The following is a 17,004-nucleotide window of genomic DNA, read 5'->3' as shown; positions in this document are numbered from 1 at the left end:
CTTCACTTTAAGGAAGATCTCCAGAGTTGGAACTGCCATTAACTGTGCCTGAGGGATGTGGTGAGAATGTGAGAGAACTGAGCCTCCCAACATACAGATCCTTCATCTGCATCCCTGAGTATGTCCCAGTGATGAATCCACCCAATAATGATCTGAGCACAAAAGGAAAAGCTGTTCTGGCTTATTTCCATCCTGTCCCCAACACTGAGGTCCTGCAGTGTCTAAACAAAAGGTGGAGGACACTTCACCCAGTGAAATTGTTTCTTCTTTATCCTTAGCCCAGTGACATCCAAATGAAGCCCAGTCCATGACACTTGAGAGGAAACATCCACCAGTTCAGGAGCATTAGTGGGGAGCTGGCAGTGTGGTGCAATATGTATTTCTGCCAGAATTTACTGTCAGTAAATGCCCACTTGCTATGGAATTGTTAAATCAGCTGTCAGGAATCGTCCCTAAGGGTGGATATTGCAACTCCTCTACAGTTACCACTGGCAGGGATTTCCATTAGAAACCCCAGGATTGGCCACATCTCTTTTATTCCCACCTGAAGTTTCAGATTGAATGGCAATGTGATGTGCACTGTGGCAGCAGAAGACAAGTTTTATTTGTGAACAAGTTTGTGCAAAATGTCCAGAACAACTCATTCTGCTGGTTTTATGGGATTCTGCCCACAAACAATAGGGAAGATTTGCAGGCATTGCTTTGCCAGACAACTGGAATTTATAAATCAGAACGGATGGGCTGCAGTGTGCAGTGGAGCTTTGCTTGTATCAGTAATAATTTCTATGAATAAACATCAATAGCAGCTCACTGTTGCTGAAAGGAGGAGGTCTGGCAGTTGTCAGGTTATGAATAAAGGGCTCAGGAGCTCCTCTGGGCTCCCCAGACCTCCCTGAATACCTGAGTTCAGCTCTCTGGGCCCTTCTGACCAAGGCTCCTCTGCAGGAATGGCCAGAGGGGTGGCAATGAGCAGTGGCTGCTTCTCCAGGGAATGAGCTGAGCTCCTCCAAAGAGGCAGAATTTGGCTGGGGAGGAGCAGCAGGTGAGAGGCAGAGGGCAGGGCTGCACTGAGCTGCAGCTGCTGCTGGGGACCTGGCAGGCAGGGTCGTGCTGGGCTGCTCTGATTGCTGCTGCTTTTCCTGTTTATGCTGAAGGCCAGACTAGAGACACAGGGATTTTACAAAGGATCATAGCCTGAGGCATCCCTGCCTGTGGCCAGGCATGTCTGGATCAGAGAGAGAGGAGGGGGAGGATCCGTGACTGCATCAAGCCTGGAGTGCTCAGTGTGTAAACACCTGTCCCAGCACGTGATTTACCTCTGGGGTGACAACTTTTGGGGATTTACCCACTTGGTGACAGCATCTCAGTCCCCCAGACACTGCTGTCATGCTGCCACCCTCACCCTGCTCCTCTGAGTGGCACCTCCAGCCCACTGAAGGCCATCCCAAGGGACAGGTGCCCCTTGCTTTGCCCATCTCCTCCTCTCCAAATTTCAGCTCAGGCTGAGTTGGCTGATCCCTGGCATGCAGAGTCTGTCACTTCCACAGCCCCCAGGCCCTCCTAGCAGTAATAATCACCATTCTAGCCCCTCACTGCCCCCCAGGAGCACTCCCTGCTCTGCACAGGTCACTCAGGGAGCCCACACCAGCTCAGCCCACCTGTGTCACAGCAGTCCAGGGGCTCCATCTCCTGAACTGAGTGAGTCTTCAGCAATGCAATGACTTTCTGCACTGAATTAATCCTGTCCTGGGTGTTTGGACCTCACAAAATCCTGCCTGCTTTATGCTCCCACCTGAAAAATTCTGATTTGTTTATGAGAAGGAGATGCTGAACACAGGTATCAAACTCTGGATGTGGGCAGCCCTGTGTTCATCACTCCAACTTGATGTGAATTTTGTCTTGAACACTTTTCCTCCTGGGTGGGAAACAAGCTCTGTGTTGCCTGTTGCAGTGTCCATGGTTGTTCCTTTCCCCACACCATGGGAAGGGCCCATCTGGCTGCAATTTCACTTTCTAAGGCTTGACATAAACACTGCTATAAAAAGCAATGGCATGCAGATAAAGGAATTAATGGCTTCATGTGGGGCCTGGGCAGTGTCCCTGCAGGCACATGCTGAGCAATGCAGCACAGAACTGCACCTCAGTGTTAAAAACACAACCTGCAAGAAGAGGAGGTTTATCCTTTTCCTGCTGCTCTGTGTTGATTTGGGTTTTAAATTGTTATCCAAGAAAGACTACAATGCAGGTTTGACCACAAATTTTGTGTTACTTAATGAGGATGCTCCACAAACCTCCTTGTCTATCTCAGTTAGCTGAGCACAGCTCTGGGAATGGCTGAAGCCCCCTGGGAGCCCTGTGGGGTCTGCAGGACACTGGAAGTGACACAGTTTGGGCTAAATGACCACTGTTAGCTGAGCACAGCTCTGGGAATGGCTGAAGCCCCCTGGGAGCCCTGTAGGGTCTTGCAGGACACTGGAAATGACATGGTTTGGATGGAAATGACATGGTTTGGATGGAATGACTGTCTGGCTTCTATTCCTTTTGGAGGGATTTGCTCCTTGCAAGACCTGCAGTGCAGTGTGAGCTCCAGAGCTCGCTCCCAGCAGCAGGGCTGGACAGAGGAGCTGTGTCCCAGGGGTGCAGCCACTGCTCAGTGTCAGCTCTGATCTGTGTCACACACATCACCCAGAGCAGCGCAGCACCAGTGCCTTCCGCTGGGACACTGCCGCTCTGACTCGGCAGGGCTGTTGTGTAACAGGCTCTGGAATCTGTGTTTTGAGCTGCACGGAGTTTTCCAGAAGGAAAAGCACCAAGGCAGGTTTGTGGAGCTGGTGGAGTGTCTCCCATGAGGCTGTGTCCTGCTCCCCAGGGCTGTCCTTGCCTGCCCTTGCTGCTCTCCTGCTCCCTGGGCTGCAGCGCTCGTCACAAACTGATTGAGCACCACTTTGTCTCTATAAGGGACATAATCATCATAATCTGCATTTTACAGATGGAGGAAGCAGCGCACAGAAGCTACTTGTCCAATGTCATTTAGGGCAGAGAAGGCAGCTCTGGAATCCCAGCCCAGCTCCTGAGCCGTTCATCAGTCCCAGCCTGTGCTCGACTCTCCACATACCACAGTGACTCACCCAGCAAACTCGTTCCTCTCCCATGAATGGTAAGAGCATCACGGCTCTACAGGGGATTATTTTTGTGTCTTTGCTGCTTAGGCTGTGGATTCAGGATGCAGCCAGGACTGGAGGTGGTCAAGGGCTGCCCCACTTGAGCAGGATGCTCAAGAGGAGAGCGCCCTGCATTGCCTGTGCTGCAGAGAGCAGGGATTCTTTTTGTCCTTAGCTTTTCTTCCAGAGGCCTTCTCTGGGAATCAGACATTCATAAAAACACCAGCTTTCCTCACCTCCATAACTGGGCCCTTGGGATCACAGGATGTGCTGGAGGCAAGATATCTAATTAGGAGACTGAGCAACCTCTGGCCGCCGCGAGCGGCAGTTTCCGACTCGGTGACGCTTTGGCTGCGGGAGCAAAGCTGCTGCAACAGGTTCCCTGGGGCTTAATGGGCTTTTGCAAGTGGCTGAGGAAGGAGAAGCTCAGCTGCTGTGTGGCAGAGGGAGCTCTGAGTCCCAGCAGATTTTAAAAAATAAGTTGCTCTTATAGGAAATAAAAATTAAACCGTGTGGGGCACACCTGCTCCTGCAGTCTGGACACCTCCCATGGACTGGGCTGTGGCTGGGACATGCCTGGGGTCCCCAAGCTGCATTGGTGCTGTGCCCTTGCCCATGTTTGTCCTTGGGGGTGACAGCAGCTCACTGTGCCAGCCCAGCACACCCCTGGGCCCAGGGGGAGCCTCTTCCCTCGTCACAAGCCCAGCCTGTGTCCCACTGTGGCTGTGCCTGGAGCCTCGGAGCCCATTTCTGGGCTGGGATTTCAAATTTCAGGAATTTCAAATGAATGCTTGGAAGAGCCAGGCACAGGGATATTCTTCCGGCAACTGGTGTGACAAGGAGCCAGGCAGGGTCAGGAGCTCGCTGTGGGTATTGTGGGCCAGTGAGAAATGTCACTGTCCCACCCAGGGACAGCCTGGGCACAGCCTGGCACAACCTGGAACAGCCTGGCACAGCCTGAGCACAGCTGGGCACAGCCTGGGCACAGCCTGGCACAACCTGGCACGGTCTGGGCACAGTCTGGGCACAGCCTGGCACAACCTGGCACGACCTGGCACAGCCTGGCACAGCCTGGCACAGCCTGGCACGGTCTGGGCACAGTCTGGGCACAGCCTGGCACAACCTGGCACGACCTGGCACAGCCTGGCACAGCCTGGCACGGTCTGGGCACAGTCTGGGCACAGTCTGGCACAGCCTGGGCACAACCTGGCACAACCTGGCACAACCTGGAACAGCCTGGCACGGTCTGGGCACAGTCTGGGCACAGTCTAGCACAGCCTGGCACATCCTGGCACAGCCTGGCACATCCTGGCACAACCTGGCACAAGCTGGCACAACCTGGCACGGTCTGGGCACAGCCTGGGCACAGCCTGAGCACAGCTGGGCACAGCCTGGCACAATCTGGCACAACCTGGCACGACCTGGCACAGCCTGGCCCATCCTGGTACAACCTGGCGCAACCTGGCACATCCTGGCACATCCTGGCACAGCCTGGCACATCCTGGCACATCCTGGCACATCTTGGCACAACCTGGCACGGTCTGGGCACAGTCTGGGCACATCCTGGCACAGCCTGGCACAGCCAACCCTCGGCAGCCCCCACGGGCTCACTCACGTGGTCGATGAGCTCCTTGATCATCCCATTCCACTGCCCCTTCTCGTCCTGGGCCCCGTATTTGCCGTCCTCCACCAGGCGGATCTCGTAGGAGAAGCCCAGGATGACGGCCAGCTCCTTCAGCAGGTCGATGCAGTAGCCCTCGAAGCGGTCATTCCCGAACAGCGCCGTGTCCGACTTGCGGAACATCACAAAGGGCTCCTCCTGCACGGGGAGAGCAAAAAGTCCCCGCTCAGGGCCAGCTGGAGGCAGGGCCACCTCTGCAGGTCAGCCCGAGCCACCAGGCTGGGCTGGCACTGTGACATGTTGGGAATGAATTAACTTAGCACAGCGCATCGGCTAATTAGCAACCTTGTTTACCCCACGAAATTTAATTTTGTCTCTTCTGAGCAGCCAACTGTTTTCCATTTGGTAGGATTTCAGGGAGAAAAATAACCATTTCATGCTCTGAAAATGAAGTGTTAGAAACAGTGGGAGAGGGGGAGGACAAACTCACCCCAAGCCCTGCACCCTGTACCTGCCATTCACCACAGTGGGGCTGGTGGGTGAAATTGAGGGTGAGGGAGCTGTGCATGACTGGGGCACCCCAAAACCTCCCCACTCAGCTCACTGGCACTCCCCTGTGCTGGCAATACCTGATGGATGTGGGGCCCTGCTACTACCCAGGGAAACTTTGTGCTGCACTTTTGGCTGCCTGGGGGAGATGGGGGTTTCTGAACCACAGCAGAGGGGACAGGAGCTGATGCAGTGACCTGTGCATCCCTCCCCTCGAGCAGGGGCTGGCAAGGGAAGCCACACAGAGAAGCCCAGCTTCCTTTGGTGCCTCTTGGGCAGCCACCAAGGACAAGGAACACTGGGGAGCCTGAGGGGAAAACATGTGGAGGATAGATGGAAATGGGAAAAGGTGGTGGGCAGCAGGCAAGAGGAGGGACATCAAGCCTCCAGCTCAAACTGGGGGTGTCTGCAGGGCTCCTGTCCTTGCTGTGGGGTGGCCACAGGTGAGGGACTTTGTGCTGGCAAACACTCTTTATGATTTTGCTCAGGCATGGGGGGCTTGAAGAGGTGGGAGGGCAGGTCTGGAGCCCATATCATAGCCCTGTCACAGTGCCTGGTTTGGGGGGACATGGGTGCCCTGCCTGGGGGTGCTGTCAGGTGGGGCTGTGCCAGGTGGAGCTGGTGGTGCTGGTCTCTGCCCTGGGGCTCTGTGCCCCCTCTGAGGGGCAGGGGGGGCTCCTTTGGCCCACAGCAGTGTCAGGAGGGGATGTGGCAGCAGACATTTGCAGAGTTCTGAAGCCCAGCTGATCACATCACGCCCGTGGAGTTTAACTTGGCTCAGTCCTGCGCTCCCCCGCCGCCTCCTCGGCTCTCTGCTCTGGAATTAGTGCTTTGTTTGTGAATCAGCTGAATCCATGGATCTGGATATAAATACGCCGGCTCCAGAGCAGCCATAAAGCACTATTAATTTTGGGAAGCGCTGTAGGGATTACATACATATTTAACAGCCGAAGCACTGAACATTAGGACGCCACTCGCTTCAGTAATGTATCTCCAGGTCTCAAACATTTCCTAGGGGGTAATTCTGAACTCTGTGAACCACTTATTCACGGACTATTTCACAATTTATTACTGAAAATAGCCAGACATCCAATTCACAAGCTCTCTCAGTTTGCTAATCGATTTCTCAGTGAAGGTGCCCTCAATTTCATAACTTCACAGTTCCCATATTGCTTGGGGAGAGTGGCACTGGCTGCTGGGGTAATATTTCTCTTCCAACAAGTCACTGCAATATGAGCAAAAAGGGAAAAAACAACCTTTCATGCTTTTTCTTTTAAAGGCTCCTCCTATGGCTCTTCTCTCGTCATTTACAGCAGTGCAGAACTACAAAGGGGTGTTGCAAATGCAAATAACATCTAGGATTGCATTTTATGTTTTGGACTCCAGCATATGCAGTGCAAGTACTGCAGAACTCAGGTCTGAGCACATTCCCTGCTCCCCTGGGCACAGGGATCCAGGACAGCCGTGGTTCCAAGGTGGAAACCCCATGGCAAGTGTGCAGGCCCATGGGGTGGCACAATTAATGGGAACTGATATCACCCTGTGCCTGATGTAATTTCTATGTGAGGTGGAAATGTTGCCCTTTAACAGCCTGTCAAAGGCAGATGGCTGACAGTCCCCTCCTGGCCCCATCGTTCTGCTTTGCACCGTGGCCTTTGAGGTGTGGTGGTGCCTTGGGTTGCAATACAGGATGTGACCAGAAATGTGGATTCTGTCCCCATCTGTTAACCCAGCTGGGGCAGTGATTCCTTATCTCCTGGCACATATTATCTGCTAATAGGCCATCTTTAAACCAGCTGGGCAATCATCTTTATCTTCCCACAGCCCATCCTCCCTCCAGGAGATATCTCCTGTTAATGGCCACTGAGTCCCAGGGCATGACTGATAAAATTCCATCATCCCACTGGGAGATGCTCCAGCCAGGGGAGGAACCAAACATTTCCTACCCAGATAAAAACTGAGATTTTGGACACCAAGGAACCTTCTTTCCACTGGATTCCAGAGGAAAACCAGACCTTTCCACATCATCCCTGGAGCTTCAGAGGAAACTGCACCTTCTCCAGGAGCACTGCTCCAGCTGAACCACATCTGCCCCTGCAGGAGGATGCAGCCACCATTGAATGGGACTGCTGTGGTTCCCAGTGGCCTGTGCCAGCCTTGCTGACCCCAAAAAGGGGCTGGCAGCCTGCTCAGGGGCGCTGGCACCGGGGGTGCTGCAGGTCACCCTGCAGGCATTGGGTGCCCCTTGAGCCCTGACCACGTGCAGAGCCTCCTCCAGCAGGTCTGCACTGGGGTGGTGTGAGCTTTCAGAGGTATTGGATATCCCTGGGGTATCCCTGGGGAAGGACAAAGTCTCCTACCAGCACTGTGGTGACAATCAGGGATCTGTTGCTCAGCGAGTCGGTGACGTTGGGCCCTCGTCCTTTGGAGATTTCTGTGATGTTCAAACCATCTGAAGGGCTCCATGCTCCAACCTGAAAGGGAGCAAACCCACACAGTGAGCCCCACCCCAAATTCCTCAGTCCCTACCTGCATTCCTTAATCCCTGCCTTGCATTCCTCACTTGCTTCCTACTGGCCTGGATAAGGGAACTTCCTTCTCTTGTCTGCAGCAAAACTGGAATTACCATGTTCCATGAAAAACCATGGAATTACCCTTCAGCTGCAGGTCAGTCCAGTGGCACATGTTCCACTGTCCCTCTGCTGCTGCAGTGGATGAAGACTGTGGGACTGGAATTTAGGGGCTGAATGAATGAACAATTTGCAAAGGCACCTCATAGGGCAACAATCAAACCACACTAAAGAGTCAAATCTGGGCAAGGATAAAGCACAACAAAAGAAAAATAACCTCAAATCTGAGTCCATTTTCTTTCTTTTCCATTTCCCCACCAATTTGCTTTGGTGGGGGAATTAAAAATGGCTCGACCAGCTCTGCAGATCCCTGATAGGGACAATTCCTGCCGTGGCAAATCACCTGGAGGTTTCTAACACATCTTTTGGCAGGGCCCTGGGCCCCCCTTTGGGAAATCCCTGCAATGGGGGGGTCTCAGTCCTCACTGCAAACCTGGAGGAGGGGTGGCAGCAGCTGCCCAGGCATGGCACAGGCACATCAGCTCTATTTCAGGTGCTCTGTTTTCTCAAGCTGTCAAATTTATTGAATTATTAGACTTTAATGAAGTCTATTGATCCAGAAATGGCAAAACATGTCTCTATTTAAAGAAGTCATCTGGGCGAGGCTAAGCCTGTTAACCTGATCTCCACGGAGCAGGGGGAGGCTTTGGGACAAACTTTGAAGGCAGGAGTGGCTAAAGGACTGTGACAGTGAGATAAAATGTCAGGAAAGCTGGAGGAATGTGGGAGTGCTGCCAGCAAATGGAGCAGGGTGGCCACAGAGCCAGCCTGAGAGCGAGAAAAAAACAAACCCCACCTGGAAATGGGAACAGAATGATCCATCTGTAGGGTCAAACTGCAAGGTGGGACTCGGAGAGAAGCCAAAGGCAGCCAGCTCAATCCACCAGGGAGCCAGCAGCTCCCCATCTTTTATTTATTGCTGTTTTTAAGATTCCTCAGCCTCTTCAGCAGTCCGAGGGGAGAACTTGGTTTTACTGCATCCCCAAAAAGAGACTTTGTAATGAGCAATGCTGCCTGGCAAAAAAAAATTGTCATAAATTCTAGAAGAGTTTCCATGAACTTTGTGAAAGGTTTTAAATATTTCAGGTAAAACTGAAGCGATCCCCCATCTCTGCCTTGGATCACACAACAGCTGCAATGTCAAAAATTATTATTATTATTGTGGATGGGAAAAAAGCAAGTCCAAGAGGCCCCATTTTACTGCACTGCAGCCCCAATCACGTCTGCCTTGCGATGTTTTCTTTAAGAAAATTAAATACATGGCACTTAAGACTGAATTAATCAGTTTAAAATATTATAAAAGGAAGAAAAAGGAAAACGTGCTTTAAGAGAACTGTGTGAGTCAGATAGTCAAGCCATATGTAATTAGGATTTGGTAATACTCCTGTAATCCCTGGAACATCCAGGAGCTATGAGGATAAGGGGTTCAATCCTAAAGCTCAACAAACATAAGCTGTGATACATAATGCACAATCCAGCTGGGATTTGTTTGTGGTTTGGCATTTTGTTAGTTCAGATTAACTATTGACACAACTCTGGCTTCAAGAGAGATTTGACATCGATACTTTAAAACCCTTCTGGAGCTGACACGAAGCTTTCAGAAAAATAATGGTGGGAACTGTGAGATCTGTGAATTGTTGGAGACAAAAGTTGATGGGGTGTGCAGGGTTTGGCAGCTTCCAGGGGGCTCGATGTGACAGGGAACTGCAATAACTCCAGCTGGTGCCAGCTCTGCTCAGCACACCTGAGGGGTGTTGCTTTGACAGGTGATCCTGTGGCTGTGCTTGGACATTTGGATTCATGTGGTATCAAAGGCTGGCACGTTCTCTATTACCTGCCCAACACATCTCCCCAGCAGTGTGTTGCTGCTGCTGGGCTTCAGAAAGATGTGTTGTTATTTTTGGGTTAGGCTGTGTAAACAAAATATTTTGTAAAAAAATAAGATTGCAAAGGTCAGCTGGTGCTCAGTTCTTGCAAGGCACCTTGAGCTCTGTCCTGCCTTTCCCAGCCACGGCGAGACTGAAGGTCACTGGGTTGGTTTGAAATGTTTTCTTTATTCTTTATTTGACACCAAAACCTCCCCAGCAGGAGAGGGCTGTGCTGACCTTGAGCTGTGTTACCTGAGGCACTGTGGTGGGTACGTGTGGCAGCCATTCATCCCAAAGCCCAGGAAAAACAAGCTGAGGATCCTGGGAGCCTCACAGTGCAGGATCCATCCCCTCCAAACTCAGAATTGATCCACGGCTGCCTCCAGCCCTGGGGCTGCCTCCCTGTGCCGAGTGATTAATTCCCTGTGCTCTGGGGCCATGCACAGGATTTCAATTTCAGGTAATTGAAATCCCTCCCTGCTGCCAGCCAGGTGTCCCGTGGGCTCAGAAGCTGTCACCCTGCCCAGGGGCACCTGGTACCTGTCGCAAAGCAGACCCTGCTCTAGAAAGCACCTTCTGCCCTGCCAAATCCCTCCTGTACAGGTGACAGACACCTGTGGCAGAGCAGGGATGTAGCTGCTCACAGAGAAGGCAGAATCATAGAATTTCTTGGAAATCACAGCTCCCTGAGCCCTGGCCACTCGCTGCTCTCTTTGTCGTCAACTGCTCTCACCTTAAATCCTGCATTCTCAGGGCTTCAAGGATGTGCATGTTGCCTTTTTATTTTTTTTTAAGTAATTGAAGAGAAGGAAATTAAGTCCTCAAGCACACCTGGGATCAGATTTGCACATCAGCATGGTTTTATTGTGCCCAGAGAAGATCTGCAGTAATTTGGAGGACACAAGGCTGTGCTCTTGACCCTCATGACATCCCCAGCCAGGCTCATTGTCCCTTACATAATAAACAAAACACCCAGAGTATCCTCCTGCCAATTCTAGCTGTAATAAACTGGGGCTGTTCCCAGCCTTGGGCAATTTCTTAGTGGGAAATGAGTGCAGACGATGATCTCCAGAGCTGTGGTCTTCTCAGAGAAGAGCTGAGGGTTTGTGAGCCAGGCCAGCAAGGGGGAGTGGGACAGGAGTCACTCCTGTCTGCCTAGGGCAGGGAGGGGTTAATGGATGCTCAGAAAGTTTCTTTAGCCTCCACTATCCCAGGAAAGTGCCACAAGCACTTCTGCAATCTGTAATCCCACGCACTGGCTTCAGGGCGAGTGAGTCATGGCTGAGCATGGAAAAGGATCTGAGAAATCCCACAAAGTGAATATCCTTTTAAATAAACCCCAGAAACCTGGAATCAATACAACACCATCCATTTCTCTGTTGCTGAGCACCAGCATTATCTTCAGCTACATGCAGATAAAACAAACCCTGCCTACCTTCTCAAGGCCGTCTTCTTTGAGACTGATGATATCCAAATCAAAATCTGTCCGTAAACCACTGGTTTTATTAAAGACAATGCGTCCTGTTAATCCTTCCCATTGGGCCTGTGCAAGGGAGAAAAAGTAGCAGGGCTGTTACTGAGTATCATAAATAATCTTTTGCCCTCCACTATATGTTCTTTTAATTAGTCCTTATGCTGGTTCTTTCTCCCTAAAGAGCCTGATTAATTAATAATCCCTCCGTCACTGCTCAGACTGCAGACGGAGCTGGAGATTTCCTTAACTCTCTTGCAGTCCTTGCTACAATTTCTGTTCGCACCTTTTGTGCTCGCCAGCTGTTGCAGGACGTGATGACTCAGTAGAAAACCACTTGCATTTATCACAGCATCCTTGTGTGCTGCGTTTATCCTTGTAGTGCTGATAAACGCTGGCTGCAGGGAGCTGGCTCTGGGACTGCTCCAGCCAGGAGAAATCCCTTTGTGCACGAACTTGCTGGTGCTTCCAAGGTGTGTGGAAGCTTAAATGTTGGGAGTGCATCCCTCTGTCCTTCCAGAGGGAAAGTGGAGCAGAAGAGGCCAAGAATGTGTTCATGTAAGCAAGATCTGAGGTTTGGGAACAGCACAGGAGTCTGGGGGCAGGGGCTGCTGGTGCAGTTTGTGTCAGCATAAGGATGGGGCAGGTGCTCACTGAGACTGAGGACATCCCATTCCCACAGATTTTTCAGTGTTTGGTTTACTGAGGTCTTGAACAGCCTGGTCTGACTGGGACCAAGGGCAGGAGCTTGGGGTAAAGATGCCTCAATTCAGTTCCACAAAAAAACAAACCCTGTAATTCAATTTCTTTCCCACTGTTCACTTTGCAGCACCCCTAGAATGAGTCTCTGATTTAGGAATAGAACCCCCAGTGCCAGGTGCTGTGTGCCAGCAGAGCAGGAGCTGGGGGACAGGATGCCTGGGGACAGGATGCTCCCGTAGGAATGCCAGGCTGCTGCAGTGTGCTGCTCAGCAGGATCCCAGCAGTGGGGAGCTGAGCCTCAGGCTCTCTCCCCTGAGCAGCTCCTCACTGGGAAACGTGTTTCCTTTATGGGTGGGGGAGCTTGAAGTATTCCAGTGTGATCAAGGTGGCATAATGTGTTCTCAGGGGGGAATAACTGGCGTTTCTCCCAGTAAATACGCTCCTCTGGCTCTGCCTCATTAATTCCTGAGGAGCAGTGACAGCCTGCTCCCAGCCTGGCCACCCTGGAGTCCTGGGGAGGCTCGTGTTTGCTCATTTGGGCGTGCAGGTGGTTTGCCTATGGGACACACAGCCCACGGGGCCCCCTGGGAGCCGGGGAAAACACGGAATGTCTGCAGCAAACACAGCTGCGCGCTGAGCCCTGCGATGTCTTTTTGGGCTGCCTGAAAACAGGGGCCAGACAAAATTAAGGAAATAAAAAGGAGTTATGTTTGTTGAAGGGTTTCAGATATATTTCTGGCATTGTGAAGTTATGACTGAGGTACCAGACACGGGGCACCAAATGTGAGGTTATGACCTCTGGTGCTGCGGGCACCAACTTCGTTGGGTTATCTTCAATGAGCAAAGCAGCAAATAGCTGCTAAAAGATTATTTATTGCAAAGCACATCAGTCTCAAAGGTAAAACAATGGAAAAAGCAAATGGCAAGAGCAAATGGCAAAAAGCTGTGGCAAAAACAAATGGCAAAAAGCACCAACTCTTCCCAATACATACTCTTATATAGAATCTTCCCAACAAGCTAAGATGCAAACTCGGACCACCACTCCTTAACCTATTGGAATTCCAGTTTCTTAACATGCCAGGTTACCTATAGACTACGCATACAACCTGTCTTGTTCTAGCTGAAAAATGGAAGCAATGTTCTTACTAGAGCTCTATTATGTCTAAGTACTGTCCACAACCATGGTCCTGAAGCCTCTACTGAAAACATTAACATGTTTTTCAACCTTTGCTAGAACTCGCATTTCTACTTTGGTATCTAAACCTTTCACTTACTAAAAGCATTAGAGCTCGTACTAAAACTTACATATTTATCCTAAAACTTAAACTTCCACTCTCTACCTTATGTGTGAGCGGCTTAATATACTCCAATCCATGCACAGGCTTTAATTCAATCCCTGCACTCCGATCTCTCCCTGAGGAATTCAGGGACACTCCTGACTCACTACAGGGCACGAACCCCCTCATGGGGAGGACTTATAGTAGAATAAAGATCTCTTTTACCTCTTTGATGAAGTTCATGAAGCGGCCGCCGAACCTCCAGGCCTTGTGGCGGTGGCACTGCAGGGAGTTGACGGTCATCTGCGGCGCGCGCTGGTAGCACACGGACACCACGTGCACCGCGTCGTACAGCAGGGCAGCGTCTGTCTGGAGGGAACAGCCACTCTCAGGTCATGGACCCCCGCTGCCCTAGGCTACAGCTTGGTCGGGTTGTTTTTAATGAGTAAAGCAGCTGAGAGTTGCTAAAAAGGTTGGTTATGGCGAAGCGCGTCAGGCACAGGAGCAGACAGAATAGCGATGGAAAAAAGGAATGGCGGAAAGCAAATGGCAAAAGGAAATGGCAAAAGGAAATGGCAAAAAGAAATGGCAAAAGGAGGCAATAGCAAAAAGCAATGGCAAAACAATGGCAAAAGCAAATGGCAAAAGAAAATGGTAAAAAGCAATGGAAAAAGCAAATGGCAAAAGCAAATGGCAAAAAGAAATGGTAAAAACCAAATGGCAAAAGCAATGGCAAAAGCAAATGGCAAAAACAATGGCAAAAGCAAAGAGCAAAGAGCAATGGCAAAAACAATGGCAAAAGCAAATGGTAAAAGCAAATGGCAAGAGCAATGGCAAAAACCAAATGGTAAAAAGCAATGGCAAAAGCAAATGGCAAAAGCAATGGCAAAAAGCAATGGCAAAAGCAATGGCAAAAGAAAATGGTAAAAAGCACCAACTCCCAATACATACCCTTATATAGGATTTTCCCTACAAGCTAAGACATAAACTCAGACCACCACTCCTTAACCTATTAGAATTCCAGTTTCTTAGCATGCTAGCATACATATAAACTACACATACAACCTATCTTGTTCTATCTGAAAAATGTAAGCAATATTCTTACTAGAGCTCTAATTATGTCTAAATACTGTCTACAACCATGGTCCTGGAGCCTCTACTGAAATTAATATATTTTAATATGTTTTAATATGTTTTTCAGCCTTCACTAGAACTTGCACTGCAACTTTGGCATTTGAAACCTTTCACTTACTAAAAGCACTAGAGCTCATACTAAAACTTTATACTTAAACTTCTACTTAATGTGTGAGTGGCTTAATGTACTTCAATCCATCCAAAGGCTTTAATTCAATCCCTGCCCTTTGATTCCTCCCTGAAGGATTCAGAGAATTCCCCCAACTCACTGACTCCAACAGGGGACAGCCTTGGTGGCCCTGGGCAGTCGTAGGAAAAGGTGGAACCCACTCTGATTTACTCCTGCCAGCCCCTGGGTTGTTCTGTTTGTGTTCCCTGCTTGATAATTTCTTGGTTTTTAGACTAAAAGTGCAGGGTTCTGTCTAAAATCAGCAATCCTGGAAGTGTTGTTTGTCTGTGAGCAGCTATTGGGTTGTTTCCTGCACAGTTCCTGCTGTGGTGTCAAAGAGGGAAGCAACAGCTTCTAAATGTAGAAGGTAGTAACAGAGTTTTCTTATTGAGTCTGTTTTGTCTGAGTGTAAAAAAAAAAACTATACGAGAACATATTTTCCACACTATTTTATACGTGGGAAAATAAGAAACAGAGATGTTTGTGGGCACACAGTTTTCCAAAAATGACACAAGCTGTCACCAAAATCAGGACCTCATGGCTTTGTAACATATTCTAGCATTTCAGTGATCTAAACTAGGGAGAACTTTTCTCCCCCCATATAATGTGATGATTTTAAATTCAATTTGAGATACCCCATCTGACATCCAAACACTGATCAGGAGAATTGGATTTATTTTTTGCTCTGATGTGGTAAGACCTCCTAGTGAAAATACATTATTTGCTGGCTTCACAGAGCCACAAAACAGATGCGAGTGTAGCAGCAGCATAATAAACCACAATAAACCAAAATAATACAGCAAATAACCGAGCAAACATCTAACAGGACGTAGCCATGGAGAAAATCCTCCAGCCTTGGCAGCCATCCCTGTGACCTTCCCTTCCCTCAGCAGCCAAGCATGAAGAGCAGGAGCCCCACCTGCATCCGTGGGCAGGTATGGACCTCAGCAGGGACAGGCTGGTGACTTTGGGGCTGGAGGAAAGGAGGGGCAAGGATGTGTCCATGCAATTTCATGGTGAATTACAGCCTGGAATGCCCAGCTGAGTCCAGGGCCCCAGTGGATGGACACCTGGCAAACAGGAATCAAAGGCAGGATCCCTCTGAGAAGGCAAAGAGGGGCTGGGAGGGGAGGCAGAGCTGGGGACCGAGCCCTGCTGCAGGCACAGGAGGGCTCAGATGTGGGGACAGGCGGGAGCCTGTCCCCTAACAACAAACACAACAGGAGGCACCTAAGGACCATTTCAAGGTGAAAATCTGGGAGGCTTTGCCACTTAGCAGGGCTGGTTCTGGCAGATCTAAAGGGAGAGGGAAGGAGGGAGCCAGTCAGCAGTTCTGGGGTCGGAGGCAGCCTGGCAGGGAAGACAGATGGGCGAGCAGGTGCTGTACCTTCCCAGCAGTAACTCAGCAGAGCAGAGCTGCCATCAGACCCTAAAAGGAGTCATCAAACTGCAGCACAGCCCATCTCTGGGCATTGCTTTGGCAGTTTTTCCTCTGCCTCTATCTCGGCAAAGTGCCTGGCCCAGCCCCAGTGCTGCTCCCAGCCCTGGGAGCCGGTGTCCTGCTGCTCTTGGGGGCAGCTGGAGCCCTTTGGGACACGTCCTGGCCACCTGCCTTGTCTGCTGGGAAATCTGCCTGAGCAGGAGCCTTACCACAGCAGTGGGGTGTGAGCTCCACCCCAGACTTCGAGGGACAGTTATTAAAGAATGGAAGAAAGCACCTCAGGGCAGATAATGGTGATGAGTTGTTACTGGTACAAGAACCAAAAAAAGGTAATATTTAGACCTTATTGACTATTCCTGCCTTCCTCACCACCCTGCCCTGTGCCACTGTCTGTGAGGTCTCCTGAGCCTGAGATCCTCACAGCAGGACATGTAGGTGGTTTAAAGTTCAGGTTTTCCCAGCTGGTCACTGAAGAAGATTCAGGAGGCTGTTTTCTGAGGTTTTCAAGGTTGTTGATTGTTTCTTAACTAAGAAATTCTTTCTCTAGCTAACAGCAGTCTGTTCAGCTTGAGACCTGAGGCACACTGCCTGTCCTTGGGGCAGGACTTATCCTTTATACTCTAAATTACATACCTAATATTTACAATTACTTTCCAATACATGACAACTTTATTACACTGTCCAACTCTGTCTCAGACCAATCCAATAATGCCAGCCTGGCACTTAACATGGATGGCATGAAGAAGAAGGAAAAGACATACCCCACCCAAAATCCTCCATATAGCTTCAAACCCCCTAATATAAACATTTCTAAAAATTCACTTTTCTATCTTCTAACAATCTAATCTAATTTTTGTGACTTGTAATTCTTCCTGCAATGATAGTAATTTTTTTCCAGGGGTTTCAATCCAGTCCCCAGGGGTCGTGGGTAGTGTGCCAAGGACGCTGAGCCCCCTGCCAGGGGGTTCTAGAGGGATCCAG

The 17,004-nt window shown here is 50.1% G+C and overlaps 1 protein-coding gene across 1 annotated transcript in view; it reads right to left on the bottom strand.

Moving 5' to 3' along the window:
* Nucleotides 1-17,004, bottom strand: part of GRIK3 (glutamate ionotropic receptor kainate type subunit 3) — a 107,663-nt gene that overhangs the window by 21,966 nt on the left and 68,693 nt on the right. The window contains exons 7-10 of the mRNA XM_056509341.1: nt 13,505-13,648; nt 11,265-11,372; nt 7,692-7,805; nt 4,777-4,980 (exon numbers count right to left, since the gene is read on the bottom strand). Of these exons, the coding sequence (XP_056365316.1) occupies nt 4,777-4,980; nt 7,692-7,805; nt 11,265-11,372; nt 13,505-13,648 (570 nt within the window). The remainder of the gene's footprint in view (nt 1-4,776; nt 4,981-7,691; nt 7,806-11,264; nt 11,373-13,504; nt 13,649-17,004) is intronic.

The sequence above is a fragment of the Oenanthe melanoleuca genome, chromosome 23 (genome assembly GCF_029582105.1).
Source record: "Oenanthe melanoleuca isolate GR-GAL-2019-014 chromosome 23, OMel1.0, whole genome shotgun sequence".
NCBI classification, from domain to species: Eukaryota; Metazoa; Chordata; class Aves; order Passeriformes; family Muscicapidae; genus Oenanthe; species Oenanthe melanoleuca.
Note: the sequence above shows the minus strand (reverse complement) of the source record. Positions and strands in the feature narration are given on the sequence as shown.